We start from the raw sequence: 21,509 nt of genomic DNA, 5'->3' as shown, positions 1-21,509 counted from the left end.
ACTTTATTCAGCATGAAAATCCCGTTTTTGACAATCAGCAAAGAACAACACAAACAGAAACTATAGTACCTTGCTCATCTGCTCATGGAGGACAGTGTTCTGCTTGTTCAACTCCTCACACCTCTTCTCCAGCTGGTTACACTCCTCCTTCAGCAGTTTCTCCTGTTCTGCCCAAGAGGTCTGAAACGGGTAAACAGTGGAAAGATTCAAGTGAGACAGGGGAAAGATTCAAGTGAGACAGTGGAAAGATTCAAGTGATAAAGTGGGAAGATTCAAGTAAGATAGTGGGAATACGCCAGGTAAAACAGTGGTAACACTCAAGTGAGATACATGTATTGGGTACACTCAAGTGAGACAGTGGGAATAATCAGGTGAGACTGTGGTAATGATCTCTGAAAGGGGAATCTGATTTTTGTTGTCATGGACATGAGACTTATTTACCGGGTAAATTTACCTTTATGTAATAGCTGTATACAGGTGGGAGAAACTGCCATATCTGATGAGATCAATGAAAAGGGTCTAGATGCTGGCAGCTGGATTTCAAATAAAGGCCTTGTCAAAGAGCTACTTGTTAGCATTAGGAACACATCACACTAATTGGCCAGTGACAATAGAAAATTGACTTTACAGCCGTGTAATTTCCCCGCATATAACACACCTGAGACTCTTCCAGTCTATTCTTGGCTACCCTGGCCTCTTCTTTTGCTGCCTCCAATTGAGCTGTAAAACCTTCCAGCTAAAAACAAACACCACCTCATGTTTAATGATTCAACAATCATTGCAGTTCAATGCAATTTACAATTCACATTTCCCTAAGGTTCTAAGGTTCATGGACTTTAGGCTCATATTACATTAATATGAAAATACTTTTAAGAAAGAAAGTTAAGAAGAGCAAAAGTTTAAGAATACCAGGGTCACATTATCTATTTAATTTAAACAATGTATCCCCTATTGTTTTCATTATGTGGATTTTTAATTTTCACTGACCCTCTCCATCACACAGCATGCTAAGATTCAGGAAGTAGAGCAGGTTTAAGGGTCCTTTGCATTTATGATAATATTGTGAAAGCGTCTATAGGTACCTGTTTCTTGACAGAGCTGAGTGCCTCCACATCGGCCGCATGTAACATCAGCTCCCGCTCATACTTGTCCTGAGCCTGCATAGTACATAGCAAACATCTGTCAAAATCCCAGGTATGGTCACTATAATGGCTGCCATGGTATGAGGAAAAGCAAAACCTGTCCCGTTTGCCACAAATGTAGCAGGTGCATCAGGGACGAGTCTGACCACTAAACGATTTACAGGAATACGTTCAATGGTTGAACATGTAACAGTCTTCAGGTTTGACCTGTCACCTACTGTCCTGCCTCACCTGGAAATTCCACGATGGCATTAAAAGTTCCCTTATAGCATTACACTCCATTACAGTGTTACATGTACATGTTTCTAACCCAGCTGATTAATTGCTGATACCTGATACACTCTAGATAGCCTCAAGGGGCCCAATCATGTGATTCAAAAGAGTGACATCACAAAATAATACAGGTAAAGGTTAAGATTTTGTCAATCAAAAGAAAACTGTAACCATAAGAGCAAGTTTTTGTAACTATTCCCCAATGGTCATTTCACCAAAAATATCATTTAGATATAAAAGACACTGAAGAGAAACTTTCAACACAGGTTTACAGATAATGTTACCATACCTCTGCTGCGATCTTGGCCTGGGCCTGACAGTCTGCCCGGCAGGTCTGCTCCACATTGATGGCCAGCTCCCGTCTCTCCACAGCCTCCTCCAGCTCATGCTGTAGACTGGCCAACTGCTTCCTCAGATCAGCATTCTGTTAACACAGGTGTGTTTGTATTAGTCATAATATACAGGTACAGGTGAGGATGGTTAGACAGAATGTTCTGTAGACTGGCCAACTGCTTCCTCAGATCAGCATTCTGTTAACACAGGTGTGTTTGTATTAGTCATGTTATACAGGTACAGGTGAGGATGGTTAGACAGAATGTTCTGTAGCCTGGCCAACTGCTTCCTCAGATCTGCATTCTGTTAACACAGGTGTGTGTGTATTGGTCATGTTATACAGGTACAGGTAAAGATGGTTACACAGAATGTTCTGTAGCCTGGTCCTTGACACCATTTTATTGAAATCAAACATTAGTTTCCAAGCTCATCATTATGACGTCACAATAAAGACAGAATGATGTCACAGTTGACCCTAACCCTAACCCTAACCCTAACTCAAACACTGCAACATTGCAGAAGCTAAGCAACAATAATTTTTTGACGTAACAATAGATCAAGGTTCTGCTTCACACTAGTGCCACCTTCCCACTGCATTTCCTTAATCACAGGTAACACCACAAGATCTACACACTGACATGAGGGACATTCATATTAGTATGCAGTTAGAACACTTTTTCTATTTCATAATGTGAACATTCATAAACTTGGTTTCAACACAAGAACTTATGGCCTGGGGTGACGTCATAATTCACAAACATGTGGCATGCTGGACAATGGGAGTGGAGAGTCGTCATTATTCACAAACATGTGGCATGCTGGACAATGGGAGTGGAGAGCCGTCATAATTCACAAACATGTGGCAAGCTGGACAGTGGGAGTGGAGAGTCGTCATTATTCACAAACATGTGGCATGCTGGACAATGGGAGTGGAGAGTCGTCATTATTCACAAACATGTGGCATGCTGGACAATAGGGGTGGAGCTTCAACAAGCTGTGAGAACAAACTCCCTGCAGTAACACAGTCTACACTACACCAAGCTGTTACAACAAACTCCCTGCAGTAACACAGTCTACACTACAACAAGCTGTTGGAACAAACTCCCTGCAGTAACACAGTCTACACTACAACAAGCTGTTACAACAAACTCCCTGCAGTAACACAGTCTACACTACAACAAGCTGTTGGAACAAACTCCCTGCAGTAACACAGTCTACACTACAACAAGCTGTTACAACAAACTCCCTGAAGTAACACAGTCTACACTACAACAAGCTGTTACAACAAACTCCCTGCAGTAACACAGCTTACACTACAACAAGCTGTTGGAACAAACTCCCTGCAGTAACACAGCCTACACTACAACAAGCTGTAGGAACAAACTCCCTGCTGTAACACAGCCTACACTACAACAAGTTGTTGGAACAAACTCCCTGCAGTAACACAGTCTACACTACAACAAGCTGTTACAACAAACTCCCTGCAGTAACACAGTCTACACTACAACAAGCTGTTACAACAAACTCCCTGCAGTAACACAGTCTACACTACAACAAGCTGTTGGAACAAACTCCCTGCAGTAACACAGTCTACACTACAACAAGCTGTTACAACAAACTCCCTGAAGTAACACAGTCTACACTACAACAAGCTGTTGGAACAAACTCCCTGCAGTAACACACCTTACAGTACAACAAGCTGTTGGAACAAACTCCCTGCAGTAACACAGCCTACACTACAACAAGCTGTAGGAACAAACTCCCTGCAGTAACACAGTCTACACTACAACAAGCTGTTACAACAAACTCCCTGCAGTAACACAGTCTACACTACAACAAGCTGTGAGAACAAACTCCCTGCAGTAACACAGCTTACACTACAACAAGCTCTTAGAACAAACTCCCTGCCGTAACACAGTCTACACTACAACAAGCTGTTACAACAAACTCCCTGCAGTAACACAGTCTACACTACAACAAGCTGTTACAACAAACTCCCTGCTGTAACACAGTCTACACCACTGTCTCTGTGAATAGATTACATATATGTAGCAGATAACAGAATTTCCTAACATGCAACCCTAAAACCATTCTGCCATGAGATCATATATCAAGAGATACAATACAATTCATTTGTAAAAGTTAAATTATACTAGACAATTTCAAATATGGCACTGATGGACACAGGGTCTACTGTAAAGATGACCGTAGTTTTAGGTAACTGGTGTGGCCCTCCGTCAAAACATGTTGAACTCCGCCCAATATCCAGCAAGCTGCTGGCGTGTGAATAATTATGACGTGACTGGAGACAAAGAGTTCTTGCCACTGAAATCGAGCTTTACAGAGTTTAACATTACGAAATAGAAAAAAGTGTCCCAACTCATTTACTGTGTAAGAATATAAACTTTCAACATTTCCATGTTTAATTTTTTATATATTGTTACGTGTCATTGACTAGGGTCAACTTTGGTAGCGAGTATGACTGATATGACAGACAGCCCAATATATGCGACTTGTATGGCCTTGGTAAGGAGATCAATGTTACGTGTCATTGACTAGAGTCAACTTTGGTAGTGAGTATGACTGATATGACAGACAGCCCAATATAAGCGACTTGTATGGCCTTGGTAAGGAGATCAATGTTACGTGTCATTGACTAGGGTCAACTTTGGTAGCGAGTATGGCTGATATGACAGACAGCCCAATATAAGCGACTTGTATGGCCTTGGTAAGGAGATCAATGTTACGTGTCATTGACTAGGGTCAACTTTGGTAGTGAGTATGACTGATATGACAGACAGCCCAATATAAGCGACTTGTATGGCCTTGGTAAGGAGATCAATGTTACGTGTCATTGACTAGGGTCAACTTTGGTAGCGAGTATGACTGATATGACAGACAGCCCAATATAAGCGACTTGTATGGCCTTGGTAAGGAGATCAATGTTACGTGTCATTGACTACAGTCAACTTTGGTAGCGAGTATGACTGATATGACAGACAGCCCAATATAAGCGACTTGTATGGCCTTGGTAAGGAGATCAATGTTACGTGTCATTGACTAGGGTCAACTTTGGTAGCGAGTATGACTGATATGACAGACAGCCCAATATAAGCGACTTGTATGGCCTTGGTAAGGAGATCAATGTTACGTGTCATTGACTAGAGTCAACTTTGGTAGTGAGTATGACTGATATGACAGACAGCCCAATATAAGCGACTTGTATGGCCTTGGTAAGGAGATCAATGTTACGTGTCATTGACTAGGGTCAACTTTGGTAGCAAGTATGACTGATATGACAGACAGCCCAATATAAGCGACTTGTATGGCCTTGGTAAGGAGATCAATGTTACGTGTCATTGACTAGGGTCAACTTTGGTAGCGAGTATGACTGATATGACAGACAGCCCAATATAAGCGACTTGTATGGCCTTGGTAAGGAGATCAATGTTACGTGTCATTGACTAGGGTCAACTTTGGTAGCGAGTATGACTGATATGACAGACAGCCCAATATAAGCGACTTGTATGGCCTTGGTAAGGAGATCAATGTTACGTGTCATTGACTAGGGTCAACTTTGGTAGCGAGTATGACTGATATGACAGACAGCCCAATATAAGCGACTTGTATGGCCTTGGTAAGGAGATCAATGATGTTCTACTGACCAGCTTATGACTCTCCTCGGTAACACGGATGTTCTCTGTCATCAAATCCTGCCTCTCCTTATCAAAGTTCAGTATCTGCTCATCCAGCTTGGCTTTTTCTGTTAACCAACAACAACAACACAGAACATCAGCACTGGTAGCTGCCTTGTATTCAAATCTCCTTCGCTTTTCCCTGTGTTTTGCTCCTTACAATATGTGACACTTAATCATATCCAATCAACAAAAAAAAAACATTAAATTTTTATATTTCTCCCACTTACATGGAACTTTAAATGTGATTTATTGTGCTTAAGAGAGAACCTGATCGAATCTGAATTCCATCAGTTAGTCTTGTTTGTATATGAAAACAGAACAGTTCTGTGAAAGTGGCCACTTAAATCTCCTTACAGTCACAAAGGCCAGGATTTGTGAAATCTTTGATACTGGTACTTACGTTCCTCTATTTCCTTCAGCTTATTCTCCAAAGAATCCTTGAACTGTTTGCTAACCTAAGAACCAAGGCAACAAAGTCAGGCATACACATCTTAATATTTCTCAATGTTACATGTACATTTCTGTGAATCTCAATGGCCGATGTCAAGTTTTTCTACATTGTATTACACAATACAGTTGTCACTGTTGTGGCATAACCTATAAATACAGTATACTTCAATAGACAAGGTCCCAGTTTCACACCTCAAAAGCCAATCTCGTGTTACTTGAGAGATGTTGCCGTGTGACAAGGGAGGTAATACAGAAAAAGCCTATTACTTCTGTCTCAGGTTAGAATGTCATAGACTATTATTAGTGTAAGTTAGTCAACTTTTGTGACACCTTCATTCTCTTACATCTGTCTCCTGTAGCTACCATATCTCATTTCCATATCATATCTACAACATGTACCTCATTCTGTTTCTAAAGCCTCAGGGGTCATTTCACAGAAGTCATTTTTCCACGTACCAACCACACTTTCTAGTCGAAATTGAGTTTTTCTTTTAACTGAAATTGATTTTTTTTCGTTTTGACCAACGTTTCCGATACTAAAATTGAATATTTTGTACGTAATCTTACCTTATAATCAAAATTCATGCAACAATGTACAATTATACTAGAGACTAATCTGAATAGTGCATCCAGATGAATGTTCTGTGCATTGTCTACATTCTCTTGAAATATTATCTTTACTTGTCAAAATAAACGAAGATTCTAATCACCACCAGCAGTTCAAAACGAAGTCTGATTTGATTCACATGTACTGACAGGGTACCAATCACATGAAATTTATCAGCCCTCGGTAATGAGATAATCAAGAGACCCACAAATAGTGATTTACTCTACGGATTATTAACTACAAAGATATTTAAATGCAGAGGCTATATCTTTAGAGAGATCAAATGCACTGCTACTTTATGTAGGCCTATCAATGAATTGTCACTTTTTCCAATTCGAATAGGGACGTATTTCAACGGCTTGAGGGGCACACATCTCCGTGTTCAGTCTTTGAACAAAAAAAATATGCTTTCATAGCGAATCGATTTTGCTGGTATATATTAATATCTGGCAAAAAAGCAATTTATCAAACTTCAGATTCCTAAGAACGAAACTTGGAGGCAAACTGCATGCTGGAGCTGAAGACATTAGTGCCATCTGACTATATTGGTGCCTCTTAACATCATGGGGAGGAAAGTCAGACTGTGTACATTCTTATACAGTCACTCACACTACACTAATGTACAAAACAATTGGAAGCCCAAGCAGGTCAAATTATTTGTGAGGACTGATTTGGCAGAGACCAAAGGAGCTTACTATGTGTCATGTTTGATTTCCCTCCGCATCCAAAAATTGCCTTCTTAAACCTAATCAACGCAGAGTGTCATGAAGATTTCCAAAAAGTGAAATAACTCATAACGCAAACATGTTGCTTCGTGGAACATTGATATGTTCAAATTGAGTTTAAGTAGAAGTTTGAATATTTCTTTCAAAAACCACCTCAAACTGAATGAATATAACCAGTAAAGTTTCGATGGACGGAATACTGACTCGTCCATATGACTTCTATGAATCCCTGAGCCTGTTCTCTATATAACACACCTGATTTTGTTCCTTATACTCCTTCTCTACCTAACATACCTCATTCTGTTTTTTAAGCTTCATTTCTCTATAACATACCTCGTTTTGTTCCTTAAGCCCCTTCTCTACACTGTCTGCTATCTCTTTGTACTGTGCAGCATGTTCGTTAGCTTTCTGTACCTGGCTTCTTAATGCTGAAAATCCAACACATAAGAACAGATGTACCTGCAGTGCGATAACCTGTACAAAACTACTGCCACCAGATCTGGGGTCACTTGCACAAAGGTATCGTAATCCTGAGTTGACTGTAAATCACTAAGATCTCGACTGTAGCCTTCGCTTAAAATCAACATCCTCTTGCACAAAGCTACGACAGTTGGAATTAGAAATCAGAAACTGCAACAGGGTCGACTCTTAATGTAAATATTTACAATCTCCCCATCATTGTGATGTAGAACTCTCTGAAAATGAAGGCAAGAAAAGTTACTGACCGGTACATTGTCCACTTACTCAGGCCACCTTAGGCCTATAATCGCGATTGTATCTTCAAATATTTATAATAGTCTTACAATATCTTTGTGCAAGCCATGCCACTTATTATTACAATTACTCAATTGTAGTGACTGCACTCGATTATAGCTATGATCATTTTGTGTAAGCAGACCCTGGTAAGATCATCTTATTGGTGAATAAAACATTATGAGCGGGGGTTGGAAGTTGGACACGTTGCATATAAATTTTGCAGGCAAATAATTTTAGCCAAGGAAACCAGGCCTGATGGATTTGACATGTACACTGTAGATCTATTTTGACATGTACACTGTAGATCTATTTTGACATGTACACTGTAGATCTATTTAACACGTACACTGTAGATCTATCTGACATGTACACTGTAGACCTATTTTGACATGTACACTGTAGATCTATTTTGACATGTACACTGTAAATCTGATTAATACGTACACTGTAGATCTATCTGACATGTACACTGTGGACCTATTTTGACATGTACACCGTAGATCTATTTGACATGTGCAATGTAGATCTACACAACGAAGACATAATCCATGGTGATAATTTCATAGCCAACAGATTAAGTATAGCTTATTTTTCCACTTTTCAACCACTAAAAGAGGAGAAATCAGGAGAGAATGGGTTGATTATCTGCCTTACCTCTGATCTCCACATCAGCCTGTCTCAGCTGCATCTTCAAATCCTTCAGTTCTTCTGCCTGTAAGTTAGGAGTTGTGTCCCCTGCATCCTCACCTACACATGACATGAGCAAGCTTTTTAACGCCAACCACAGAGCATTTTGACACTCAGAGCAGCCATAGACATAAAGTGTGCCTGCTTAACCTCCTAGTTTTCAATTCAACACCCTCGTAACATCTACACAATTCAACATCCTCATCTACACAGTTCAACATCCTCGTAACGTCTACACAGTTCAATGTCCTCATAACATCTACACAGTTCAACATCCTCATCTACACAGTTCGACATCCTCGTAACGTCTACACAATTCAACATCTTCATGAATAACACACGTATCCACAAGGCTTGAATTCAACCAATTTTTTGTTTTCTTTTAAACACATCTTGGTTTGTTAATTTCACCAATAGCTGTTCCTTCACAAGTGCAATGAATAAATGGATATAGACACTGTATAGAAGACAAGCCCCAGCAGTAAACTGACTACTTATATGGAAAGTTCAAGTTTACCTGCAGAAGCGAGGGGTCGTTGCAGCTTAGCTTGGGCAGCGGCATACCTGGCTTCCTTCAAGGATAACTGGGGATCAGACAGAAAAGCAAATCAGTCCTCACACATCTCTGGCATCAAATTTTGCATAAACTGTCTCACAAAATCAGTCCCTATTTCACCTCATCCATGTGTAACACCAATCTTTACAAGTATATACAAGTACTTCACATATTTATTTGCTTGTCTGATATGACAGCAGTGAGATTTACACATGGAGGAAACCAGACAGAGGCAGGAGAAACCACTGCACCTGACAATGCTCCTGACTTAAAGGTAGAGAAAACATAAATACATACAGTTCAGATAAAAAGAGTGCGAAAAACTGGTTGTAAATGTGATAGTCAATTTTTTTTTCTCTAAAGAGAAAAAGACACTTGAAAATAATTTTTGTATAGTAGGTATTTGGGACAACGTTTTGATATATGTTGTCTCTGTGTAATAATGTTACAAGTGAGGATGTAACACATATTAAATAAATATATTTGCACTAGATTTTGGTCTTTTCAGCTAACAATTGTGTTCAACCTGATCATATTTTCGTTTTCAACATATTCAAAAATATTATAATTCAGATTAAATAACAAAAAATGCATATTCAAATCAATTTATTAGACATGCATCACATCATTATTTAGAACATTATTATGCAACAATGATAGATACCAAACTGTGGTCCCAAATACCCACCACACAAAAATATGTTCAAAACCCTTTTCTCCAAAGAAAAAAAATCCAAAAACATATTAAAGATCATATCTGAAATACGTTTTGATGCTCTTTCATCTCATTTTGCCATCATTTCCATGTGAGCTAGATTTGAACCTACAACTTCATCCATCAAGCTAAAACAAGAGCATTTCACAGAGAGTTTGCAGTCTGAAGTAGAGCAGTTTTACCTCTTGTTGCAGACTGGCGAGGTTACTTGTGACTTTAGCCAGCTGTTCCCGTGTGCCCTGATGTTTGGTCAGTTCCATCTCCAGCTGACTTCTCAGCTCACGTACCTGACTCTGACAACACAGAGAAATTAGAACCATTAGTATGCTGCCGACACAAAAATAAGGGAAGGGATGGGGAGTGTCCCATTTATTTTAGGATGTATGAGAACATTTCATGTAGGCTGAATTTCAATTCCTGTCAATGTCCAATTGGAGAGCCTAATATGTTGTGCGGCCTCTAAGCCTCGTCTCCCAGTGTTTACGTGTAGGCCTCAGCCCCAACAGTGTTCAAGCCTTACCTTTGGGTGTTTGAACCTCACCTCAAAGTGTTTAAGCCTCACTTCCCAATGCTTTACCCTTGCCTGCCAGTGTTTGATCCACACCATCCAGTGCTAGAGCCTCACCTCCCAATGTTTAGCACTCACCTCCAAGTGTTTGAGCCTCACCTCCAAGTGTTTGACACACCCTCCAGTGTTTAAACTTCACCTAACAGTTTTCAAACCTCACCTACCAGTGTTCAAACCTCACCCCCCACTGTTTGAGCCTCACCTTTCCGAGTTTTCTCACCCCCAATATTTAGGACTCACCCCCCCCCCCAAAGTGTTTAGCACTCACCCCCAGTGTTTAAACCTCACCTCCCAGTGTTTAAATCGCACCTCCCAGAGTTTATTCGCCCCCCAGTGTTTGTCTCTTTCTCCCACCTCCCCAGCCCCTCCCCCCAAGTTTTAGCACTTACTCCCCACTGTATAAGCCTCTCCTCCCAGTTTTAAGCACTCACCTCCCAGTTTTTAGCACTCACGCCCTCTGTGTTTGTGACTCATTTCCCAATGTTTAGCACGACTCCCGAGTGTTTGAGACTCATTTCTCAGTGTTTAGCACTCACCCCTCAGTGTATAAGCCTCACCTCCCAGTTTTTAGCACTCACCCCCCCCCCCCCAATGTTTGTGACTCATTTCCCAGTTTTAAGCACTCATCCCCCCGTGTTTGAGACTCATTTCCCAGTGTTTAGCACTCACCCCTCCCTGTGTTTGAGACTCATTTCCCAGTGTTTAGCACTCAACCCCCAGTGTACCAGTGTATAAGGCTCACCTCCCAGTTTATAGCACTCAACCACCCCCCTCCCCCCCGTGTTTGAGACTCATTTCCCAGTGTTCAGCACTCACCTCCCCATGTTTGAGACTCATTTCCCAGTGTAGCCCCCCCCCCCCTCGTGTTTGAGACTCATTTCCCAGTGTTCAGCACTCACCTCCCCGTGTTTGACTCATTTCCCAGTGTTTAGCACTCACCACCCCCCCACCCTCCCCCCGTGTTTGAGACTCATTTCCCAGTGTTTAGCAATCACCTCCCCCCCCCCCAACCCCCAGTGTATAAGCCTCACCTCCCACTTTATAGCACTCAACCACCCCCCTCCCCCCGTGTTTGAGACTCATTTCCCTGTGTTTAGCACTCACCCCCCACCCCCGCCAGTGTATAAGCCTCACCTCCCAGTGCTTGATGGCAGCTGTGTGCTGATCTCTTTCCAAGTCCATTTTCCTCCTCAAACCTCCACACTCCTTTTCCAGACTCTCTACTTTCTGGCCAAGCTTTGTCTTTGTCTCGTATTCTGCGCGTTCAAGGTTATTCTGGTGAAACAAACACATTCAGGGAGTTTTTGTGAACGCAGTATTCCTTTCTTAATGTTAAGGACAGAGACAAGAATGATTTTCTGTTTAAAATTACATTATTCCTTTCTTAATGTCAAGGACAGAGACAAGAATGATTTTCTGTTTACAATTACATTATTCCTTTCTTAATGTAAGGACAGAGACAAGAATGATTTTCTGTTCACAATTACATTCTTTCTTAATGTGAAAAACAGAGACAAAAATGATTTTCTGTTTACAATTACATTCTTTGTTTCTTAATGTGAAGGACACAGGCAAAAATGATTTTCTGTTTAAAATTACATTATTTCTTTCTTAATGTTAAGGACAGAGACAAGAATGATTTTCTGTTTAAAATTACATTATTCCTTTCTTAATGTTAAGGACAGAGACAAAAATGATTTTCTGTTTAAAGTTACATTATTTCTTTCTTAATGTTAAGGACAGAGACAAAAATGATTTTCTGTTTAGAGTTACATTATTTCTTTCTAAATGTCAAGGACAGAGACAAAAATGATTTTCTGCTTAGAATTACATTATTTCTTTCTTAATGTGAAGGACAGAGACAAGAATGATTTTCTGTTTAAAATTACATTATTTCTTTCTTAGTTTAAAGGACAGACAAAAATGATTTTCTATTTAGACTTAGATGTCATACTTTCATGAATTAATGCCCATCAAACGAAGTAGTGAAACAGTTATACTCTACCACTTACATCACCACACTGTAAACATTTAAGAGTAATAATGATAGATGCAATTATTTCCAAAAATCAAACAAAAATGTCCACATGATACGCATTGCAAGACGCCAAAACTGTCCTAAGGGAATCCTTTATCCACTGTAAAACATAACTGACCTGTATTGTCTGTAGACTTGTGAGCAGGATGTTCTGTGATCCTTGTTCTCTCAGCAGGTTCTCCTTCTCCTGTAGCAGCCGCGCCTCTGCACTTTTCAGCAAGTCCTTCTCCAGTCGCAGGTTCTGGCACTGCACCTGTAACCTTGTAACCATTTCCTGAGCCCCCATCAGATCCTGGTGACACAAACACAACAAGATTTGATTTATTTATTTATCCGATTGGTGTTTTATGCCGTACTCAAGAATATTTCACTTATACAACGGCAGCCAGTATTATGGTGGGTGGAAACCGGGCACAGCCCGTGGGAAACCGACGACCATTCGCAGGTTGCTGACGGACCTTCCCATGTATGGCCGGAGAGGAAGCAAGTATGAGCTGGACTTGAACTCACATCAACCGCATTGGTGCACAACAAGATCATGGTAACACAAACACAACCAGATCTGTGTGACACAAATACAGCCAGGTCCCAATGACAAAAACACTACAAGATCATGGTGACATAAACAAAACAGGATGATGGGGACACAAACACAAACAAGATCACTGAACCTGTAACCTGGTCATCATCTCCTGAGTAACCATCAGTTCCTGGTGACACAAGAGCCTGGGTCTGACAAAGCAGCTTACAGCATTCCTGGCAACACACTTCCATTTTGTACTACAATGGTAGGTTTTACTTTTCCAGTTTCTAGTGTTTCAACATACATGTACTATACCGAATAGGCTACCTTTACAGGTAGATAATCATTATTTTTGTCCAGACTGTTTCCTATGACTGATGTAGTAGAAAACCTGTAAGTGGACCTTGGCTTTAGAGTGATCAACTTTGATCAAATGGTTATCAACTTTGCCAAGAGCCATGGTATGGTATCTCATCTGTGTCAAGAGCCACACTGGAATACCTCATGTGTGCTGAGAGCCAAACTGGGATGTTTCAGATGTGCCCAGAGCCACACTGGGATGTCTCATGTGTACTGAGAGCCACACTGGGATGTCTCAGATGGGCCCAGAGCCACACTGGAATGTTTCAGATGTGCCCAAAGCCACACTGGGATGTTTCAGATGTGCCCAGAGCCAAAATGGAATATCTCATGTGTGCTGAAAGCCACACTGGAATGTCTCAGATGTGCCCAGAGCCACACTGGAATGTTTCAGATGTGCCCAGAGCCACACTGGGATGTTTCAGATGTGCCCAGAGCCACACTGGGATGTTTCAGATGTGCCCAGAGCCAAAATGGAATATCTCATGTGTGCTGAAAGCCACACTGGGATGTCTCAGATGGGCCCAGAGCCACACTGGAATGTTTCAGATGTGCCCAGAGCCACACTGGGATGTTTCAGATGTGCCCAGAGCCAAAATGGGATGTCTCATGTGTGCTGAAAGCCACACTGGGATGTCTCAGATGGGCCCAGAGCCACACTGGGATGTCTCAGATGTGTCCAGAGCCACAATGGGATGTCTCAGATGTGCCCAGAGCCAAAATGGGATGTCAGATGTGCCCAGAGCCACAATGGGATGTCTCAGATGTGCCCAGAGCCACAATGGGATGTCTCAGATGTGCCCAGAGCCACAATGGGATGTCTCAGATGGGCCCAGAGCCACACTGGGATGTCTCAGATGTGCCCAGAGCCAAACTGGGATGTCTCAGATGTGCCCAGATCTACAATGGGATGTCTCAGATGGGCCCAGAGCCACACTGGGATGTCTCAGATGTGCCCAGAGCCACACTGGAATGTTTCAGATGTGCCCAGAGCCAAAATGGAATATCTCATGTGTGCTGAAAGCCACACTGGGATGTCTCAGATGGGCCCAGAGCCACACTGGAATGTTTCAGATGTGCCCAGAGCCACAATGGGATGTCTCAGATGTGCCCAGAGCCACACTGGGATGTTTCAGATGTGCCCAGAGCCACAATGGGATGTCTCAGATGTACCCAGAGCCAAAATGGAATATCTCATGTGTGCTGAAAGCCACACTGGGATGTCTCAGATGGGCCCAGAGCCAAATTGGGATGTCTCAGATGTGCCCAGAGCCACACTGGGATGTCTCATGTGTGCTGAGAGCCAAACTGGGATGTTTCAGATGTGCCCAGAGCCACAATGGGATGTCTCAGAAGTGCCCAGAGCCACACTGGGATGTTTCAGATGTACCCAGAGCCACAATGGGATGTCTCAGATGTGCCCAGAGCCACACTGGGATGTTTCAGATGTGCCCAGAGCCACAATGGGATGTCTCAGAAGTGCCCAGAGCCACACTGGGATGTCTCAGAAGTGCCCAGAGCCACACTGGGATGTCTCAGATGTGTCCAGAGCCACAATGGGATGTCTCAGATGTGCCCAGAGCCACAATGGGATGTCAGATGTGCCCAGAGCCACAATGGGATGTCTCAGATGTGCCCAGGGCCACAATGGGATGTCTCAGATGTGCCCAGAGCCACAATGGGATGTCTCAGATGGGCCCAGAGCCACACTGGGATGTCTCAGATGTGCCCAGAGCCAAACTGGTATGTCTCAGATGTGCCCAGATCTACAATGGGATGTCTCAGATGGGCCCAGAGCCAAACTGGGATGTCTCAGATGTGCCCAGAGCCACACTGGGATGTCTCAGATGTGCCCAGAGCCACACTGGGATGTCTCAGATGTGCCCAGAGCCACACTGGGATGTCTCAGACGTGCCCAGAACCACACTGCGACGTCTCAGATGTGCCAACTGGGCTATCTTAAATGTGCCCTGTCACACTGGAATGCCTCAACTGTGGCTAGAGCCACACTGGCATGTCTCAGTCATGTGGGGTGTTTCGGGGGTGAGAACTGGAATGTCTCAACTGGGCCCAGAGCCACACTGGAATGGCTCAGTTGTGTGGGATGTTTCTGGTGTGAGAACTGGAATGTCTCAACTGGGCCCAGAGCCACACTGGAATGGCTCAGTTGTGTGGGATGTTTCGGGGGTGAGAACTGGAATGTCTCAACTGGGCCCAGAGCCACACTGGCATGTCTCAGTTGTGTGGGATGTCTCGGGGGTGAGAACTGGAATGTCTCAACTGGGCCCAGAGCCACACTGGGATGTCTCAGTTGTGTGGGATGTTTCGGGTGTGAGAACTGGAATGTCTCAACTGGGCCCAGAGTCACACTGGAATGGTTCAGCTGTGTGGGATGTTTCGGGAGTGAGAACTGGAATGTCTCAACTGGGCCCAGAGCCACACTGGGATGTGTCAGTTGTGTGGGATGCCTCGGGGGTGAGAACTGGAATGTCTCAACTGGGCCCAGAGTCACACTGGCATGTCTCAGTTGTGTGGGATGTCTCGGGGGTGAGAACTGGAATGTCTCAACTGGGCCCAGAGCCATACTGGGATGTCTCAGTTGTGTGGGATGTTTCGGGTGTGAGAACTGGAATGTCTCAACTGGGCCCAGAACCACACTGGCATGTCTCAGTTGTGTGGGATGTTTCGGGTGTGAGAACTGGAATGTCTCAACTTGGCCGAGAGCCAAACTGGGATGGCTCAGTTCTGTGGGATGTCTTGGGGGTGAGAACTGGAATGTCTCAACTGGGCCCAGAGTCACACTGGAATGGCTCAGTTGTGTGGGATGTTTCGGGGGTGAGAACTGGAATGTCTCAACTGGGCCCAGAGCCACACTGGCATGTCTCAGTTGTGTGGGATGTTTTGGGGGTGAGAACTGGAATGTCTCAACTGGGCCCAGAGTCATACTGGAATGGCTCAGTTGTGTGGGATGTTTCGGGGGTGAGAACTGGAATGTCTCAACTGGGCCCAGAGCCACACTGGCATGTCTCAGTTGTGTGGGATGTTTCGGGTGTGAGAACTGGAATGTCTCAGTTGTGCCCAGAGCCACACTGGAATGGCTCAGCTGTGCTCAGCGTCACACTGGCATGTCTCAGTTGTGCCCAGCATCACACTGGAATGGCGCAGTTGTGCCCAGAGCCACACTGGAATGGTGCAGTTGTGCCCAGAGCCACACCGGGTTGCCTCACCTGTTTCAGGCTGTTTATGGTCATCTCGTGTTTCATCACTGCAGTGGTGTATTTCTGGTTCTTGTCTCTCTGTGATGTGATCTCCTTCTTGAAGCTCTCGGCATTATTCTGCAGAATCTTGTACCTTTCTGTAGCAAAGTCCAGCTGATGGGAAACAAAATGGGCATCAAATGTCAGTGATTTTGTGACTTCAAAGGAAATCAAAATATTACAACTGGAAAAGTCAGGATGCTTTTATTTTAAGATCTCTGTTCTCAATCAAGAAATTGGATAATGTCCATTTCAGGTGGAACATGTAGAGAGCATATGGAAAAAATCCAAAACAAATAATAAAGTCCACGTTATACAATTCACCAACCAAACCACCACCCAGTTACTTAATTTTATGTATTTTGCGTAAACTTTATTTCTGAGGATTTTTCTCCAGACCAGCAAAGTCAGAATACATCAAGAATTTCCTCAAATTTATGGGAAAACAGAGAAGAAATGTTCACCTGAGAGACAAGTTTGGCATTCTGTACCCTTAGGCTGGAAGCCTCTGACCTGTGTATATCCAACTGCTCATTCAAGATCCTGCCAGCAACAACAACACAGGCTAAACACAACGCAAACAGGCAGAACTTTAGACTTTATTTATCAGGATGAGTCTTAACCAGATTTTTATTTATTTATTTCCTCATAGTTGATTGTTGTTTTATTCCATACTCGTCAGTACTGCACATGTATTTATAGAGGTTAGGTTTTATACAGTTTTATACTCGTTCAAAAGCAGCACTTTAGGAAGAGTTTTTTATAAAGAGTTCAATTTTAAAAAAAAAAAAAATATATATATATATATATATATATATACATATATATGTGTGTGTGTGTTTAATACAATTCGTTTTCAGCCTTACTTGTCGGCTGTAAATCAGAGGCTTACTTGTCATTTTCGGCCTTCTCTCTCCTGTAGGTGTCGTACTCAGACTTGAGCTCAATAAGAGCTGTTTTCATTTCCTCCATCTGTCTAGTGTCTACCTCAGGACTCAAGACTTTCCCCGGGCCGGACCCATTGTTAGATGTGGCAGGGACAGCACCGGGGGAGGTGATGCCAGCAGCTATCTTAGCCTGAGGCAAACAAATAACTGGTACTGAACACTCTTCTTAAAGGAAACAACACAAGCACACAATCCTATAATTATCTACAACATGGAAAAGTAACATCTCAGGCAATGTTTAATGTTTTGGGGGGCCAGTCTACTTCCCTGAAATCCAATTTTTGATCATCAGATTTTTAGATTTGACTAATACACAGTTCAATAAGCTGATAGGCTAAATATATTACAAAATTACTATAGGTTTTTAGAAAATTATTAACTCTCCAGTTCTGATACCATGCAATATTATACTGATTATACATGCAAGTCTGAGCATATTAAATATATTTATTAATGTGATTAAATGTTTTTTTTTCTTGACACTATCTTAATACTAGTTTGCTTGCACAGCAATGGTTATGTGTGTGGGTCGAAGGTTCGCAGAGAAATTGCACCTTGCGAGAACAGGACATAAACAACTTCAGAGTTACCCTACTGGAGCTTGAACACATTAGAACACTTGGCCAGTATGGACAGCTACCTTGCAAGAGTTACTACTTACTGGCAGTTGACCTGTCTGTCCCAGCAGTACTCTGTACATGTCTCTCTGGCGGATGATTGACTCTGCCTGGAATGGAACACCACACAGATTGATGAGAGAGAAAAAGGATTTATAAGGCAGATTACCACTAAAACTGCATACCATCTGAAAAGACCTTCACTTATTACATACATGAAGCAGGCATTTCATTTGGCGTAATGCAACATACAAGCAGGATTAACAAGGCAGATTACCACTAAAACTGCATACCATCTGAATACACCTTCACTTATTACATACATGAAGTACATTGTGTTCAACTGTACTGAGCCATGAACACAGCTGTATTCAAATAAAAACAAAATCCAGCTGAGAGTTACATCCAGTGTGAATGAGAAAAGCGCACAAATTCAGAGAAGTGTTTAACATATGCCTGTAAGCCTGTTTCACAACATCACATGCCACATACAGCACCATCCACCTTTCTTTTTTACAATGATGTAAGTTGCTCTTTACAAAGCAGTACACAAACTTGTTGCAGGAACTGGCTACCTATGCTTTCATGGAAATTTTCTTTTTTTGGAGTTAATTTCTGTCTGCAAATTAATAACACCAAATCTGCAGCAGGGAGAAGTTTCTATTCAACTGACTTTCAGCAGCTGATGAGTGAGACAGAGAGGGCCATTGGTGTCTTCATGTGGCAAGTTTTCCATCTCTCAAATAATAATAAAACCCTCACACGCTATTACATAGCCCCCCAACTTCCAAAATCCAACTACATTCGATAACATCTAATTTCCAACCTGACCTGTATCTATATAGGACTTGTTACTTTCTACTGACAATGTGTGATCACAGGGACAGATGTCTCTGGTATGTGGATCACGAAAATTCAGACCAACAAGATGGTACTAAACCACAGCTACATGCACATGGTGAATGCACTAACCATCTCCATCTGTCTGTTACGAGCATTTCTCAGTTCCTCCAGCTCAGATATACAGCCATCCAGCTGCTCCTGCAGTTCTGTGATTCTGACAACAGATGAACAGCATCATAAATAGATTCCAGCAATCCTTCGAATTCAAATTTTACCAAAATCATCTTGCGCTTGTCATTTTCGTTTTTCATCAGAACAAAAACTTATATCATTCACATATCATTCAAACATTATATATTTTTACATCAAAACTTGAGAATTACCATTATTAATATCTCAATGAACTCAAATGTTAAGATACAAACAGTTTTATTCATGACTGAATTACTTTCTGGGTTCTTTCTTTGTTTGGCAAGTCTGTGATAAAATGAAAAGTCATTACACTCTTATAAATACAGCACTCATATCCTGCCATCTGTACACAGAGTGTGATATATTCACAGCGGGAGTATGCCTACCTGAACAGGCAGATTCAAAGGTTTGCTGTAAGCTTATCCAGCAATATTTGTCCTTTATGAAAAGCAACAGGTACATGACAACATAATTATACAGCTAAAGACTATTTTCCTGATCTTAAGTCATCTTGACTTAACTACGTCTCCACCTCTCCCTCAATTTTTGACCTTTGACCCTTGTGCTAACCTTGAGTCCTTGACCTCCACTTCTTTCTCCTCCAGTTTCTGGCCGAGATCTCTCACCACCACCAATAACTTTTGGTTCTGCTCCTGGAGCTCCTCAATGTTCCTGACACACAGACATACACACGGATGTTGAAACAGATACCATGTAATCTCAGCAAACAGTCTCAAGCTGATGAAATTTGTTAACACAGAATATTACTGATTTTTTTAAATTTTAGAAATCAAACAATTAAACATTCTTGACATCAAAATAAATTCTTATAAGGTCTGTCCCATGTATGTCAAGATGTTACCTGAAGTTAACAAGCCTCTGAGAGACAGCCTGGGAGGAGCAGGTCACGTCAGAGAAAGTCTCATCCTCGCGTACGACTCGCCCTCCTCGTAGCTCCTCCACCTCCTTCAGCAGGAAACGCACCTGGGTGGGGGAAGATTTATTTACTTTACTACGGTCTTACTTAGTTGATTTTTACATTGCATTTCACATGTTTCAGTGGGAAAATAGACAGGTTATCATGTGACAGTTACTATCATAGAACAAGTCAGAGCAGACAACTTTGAGCAACCAGTTCTGTTCCATTAGATTTATGTTACTGACAGACACATCAATGGCAGGCAGGAAAATGAATAACAGGTGTGAGGAGGTACTGGAGTTCTGCTGCAAAGTAATCTAAATGTATAAAACCATGTGAAACATGCATTACCGAACAAGAAAACTGCTAGTTCAAACATAGCCAAATGTTTCACATCCATGCACGTGTGAGTTAACAAACTTACCTGTTGGCTGAGATCCACATTTTGCTGCTTGACTTTCTGAACCTCTCTCTGGAAGTGACTGGCCTTCCTCTGGTTGTCCTCGCTTTCTGTCCTCATACTCTCCACTTCCTGGAAATGTCAAACACACCCTCAGCAAACACTTGTACTGTACTACCTCACAGGCAGCTGTCAATTAACCTAACAAAGTCATTGCATACAACTAAGGCTAGTGATATATTTCCCTCTGAAATACAAACGTGGTACTCAAATATTGATCTGGACAAGGTCAACCACCTGGATATCCATACAGGCATCTCTTACCTGAAATGTTTCAGTTATAATCAGCAGGTGGGTGGAAAGGAGACTGTAATGGGCCGTCTCCTACTACCCTACTTCTCTTGCTGGGTGGGACAGTTGAGGGGACAGCACTATTGATTGTGTTGTCTCTTTTTGTAAATATGAATCTGTACCTTTGTTTTTCAAACTACACAATGCTTTTTCTTGTTGTATATTTTTATATATTCTTTGATTAATTTGAAGTACATGTGTCCTATATATTGTTATCTCTGTGAAGGCCTTGGGGAAGATCAGTTGCACTGTCAATCGACTGTGCTACCTGCGGTAAATAAAGATATTATGTTAACATATCATGAGGCAAGAATGGAATATTACAGACTTGGTTTTGGGCTTTTGTTTGGCTCCACTTTGGCGTTCCTACTGTAGACTACTTACATGCATTGCGAGATCCAGCTGCTGGGTCAGTCGCGTGATGGTTTGCAAAGCCTCTTCGTAATTCTCCCTCTGTTTCGTCAGTAATGGGGCCTTCTCTTCTATTTCCTGTTCAATAATCAGTTACATCAAAACATGCTACAAATGCACGTGATTCCCTTAACGCTTCCT

General features: G+C 42.1%; 1 protein-coding gene across 1 annotated transcript in view; it reads right to left on the bottom strand.

Moving 5' to 3' along the window:
- LOC135469731 (nucleoprotein TPR-like) overlaps positions 1-21,509 on the bottom strand; it is a 75,337-nt gene that overhangs the window by 38,562 nt on the left and 15,266 nt on the right. Inside the window, exons 16-36 of the mRNA XM_064748297.1 lie at positions 21,342-21,446; positions 20,631-20,738; positions 20,150-20,271; positions 19,858-19,959; positions 19,225-19,309; positions 18,297-18,362; positions 17,581-17,765; positions 17,153-17,231; positions 16,659-16,802; positions 12,667-12,840; positions 11,645-11,785; positions 10,125-10,235; positions 9,189-9,255; positions 8,639-8,731; positions 7,562-7,656; positions 5,847-5,901; positions 5,414-5,511; positions 1,705-1,839; positions 1,083-1,157; positions 659-736; positions 70-180 (exon numbers count right to left, since the gene is read on the bottom strand). Coding sequence (XP_064604367.1) covers positions 70-180; positions 659-736; positions 1,083-1,157; positions 1,705-1,839; positions 5,414-5,511; positions 5,847-5,901; positions 7,562-7,656; positions 8,639-8,731; positions 9,189-9,255; positions 10,125-10,235; positions 11,645-11,785; positions 12,667-12,840; positions 16,659-16,802; positions 17,153-17,231; positions 17,581-17,765; positions 18,297-18,362; positions 19,225-19,309; positions 19,858-19,959; positions 20,150-20,271; positions 20,631-20,738; positions 21,342-21,446 — 2,229 coding nt within the window. The remainder of the gene's footprint in view (positions 1-69; positions 181-658; positions 737-1,082; positions 1,158-1,704; positions 1,840-5,413; positions 5,512-5,846; positions 5,902-7,561; positions 7,657-8,638; positions 8,732-9,188; positions 9,256-10,124; positions 10,236-11,644; positions 11,786-12,666; positions 12,841-16,658; positions 16,803-17,152; positions 17,232-17,580; positions 17,766-18,296; positions 18,363-19,224; positions 19,310-19,857; positions 19,960-20,149; positions 20,272-20,630; positions 20,739-21,341; positions 21,447-21,509) is intronic.

Source organism: Liolophura sinensis, chromosome 7 (assembly GCF_032854445.1).
Source record: "Liolophura sinensis isolate JHLJ2023 chromosome 7, CUHK_Ljap_v2, whole genome shotgun sequence".
Lineage (NCBI taxonomy): Eukaryota > Metazoa > Mollusca > Polyplacophora > Chitonida > Chitonidae > Liolophura > Liolophura sinensis.
This window is presented reverse-complemented; position numbering and strand designations above follow the sequence as displayed.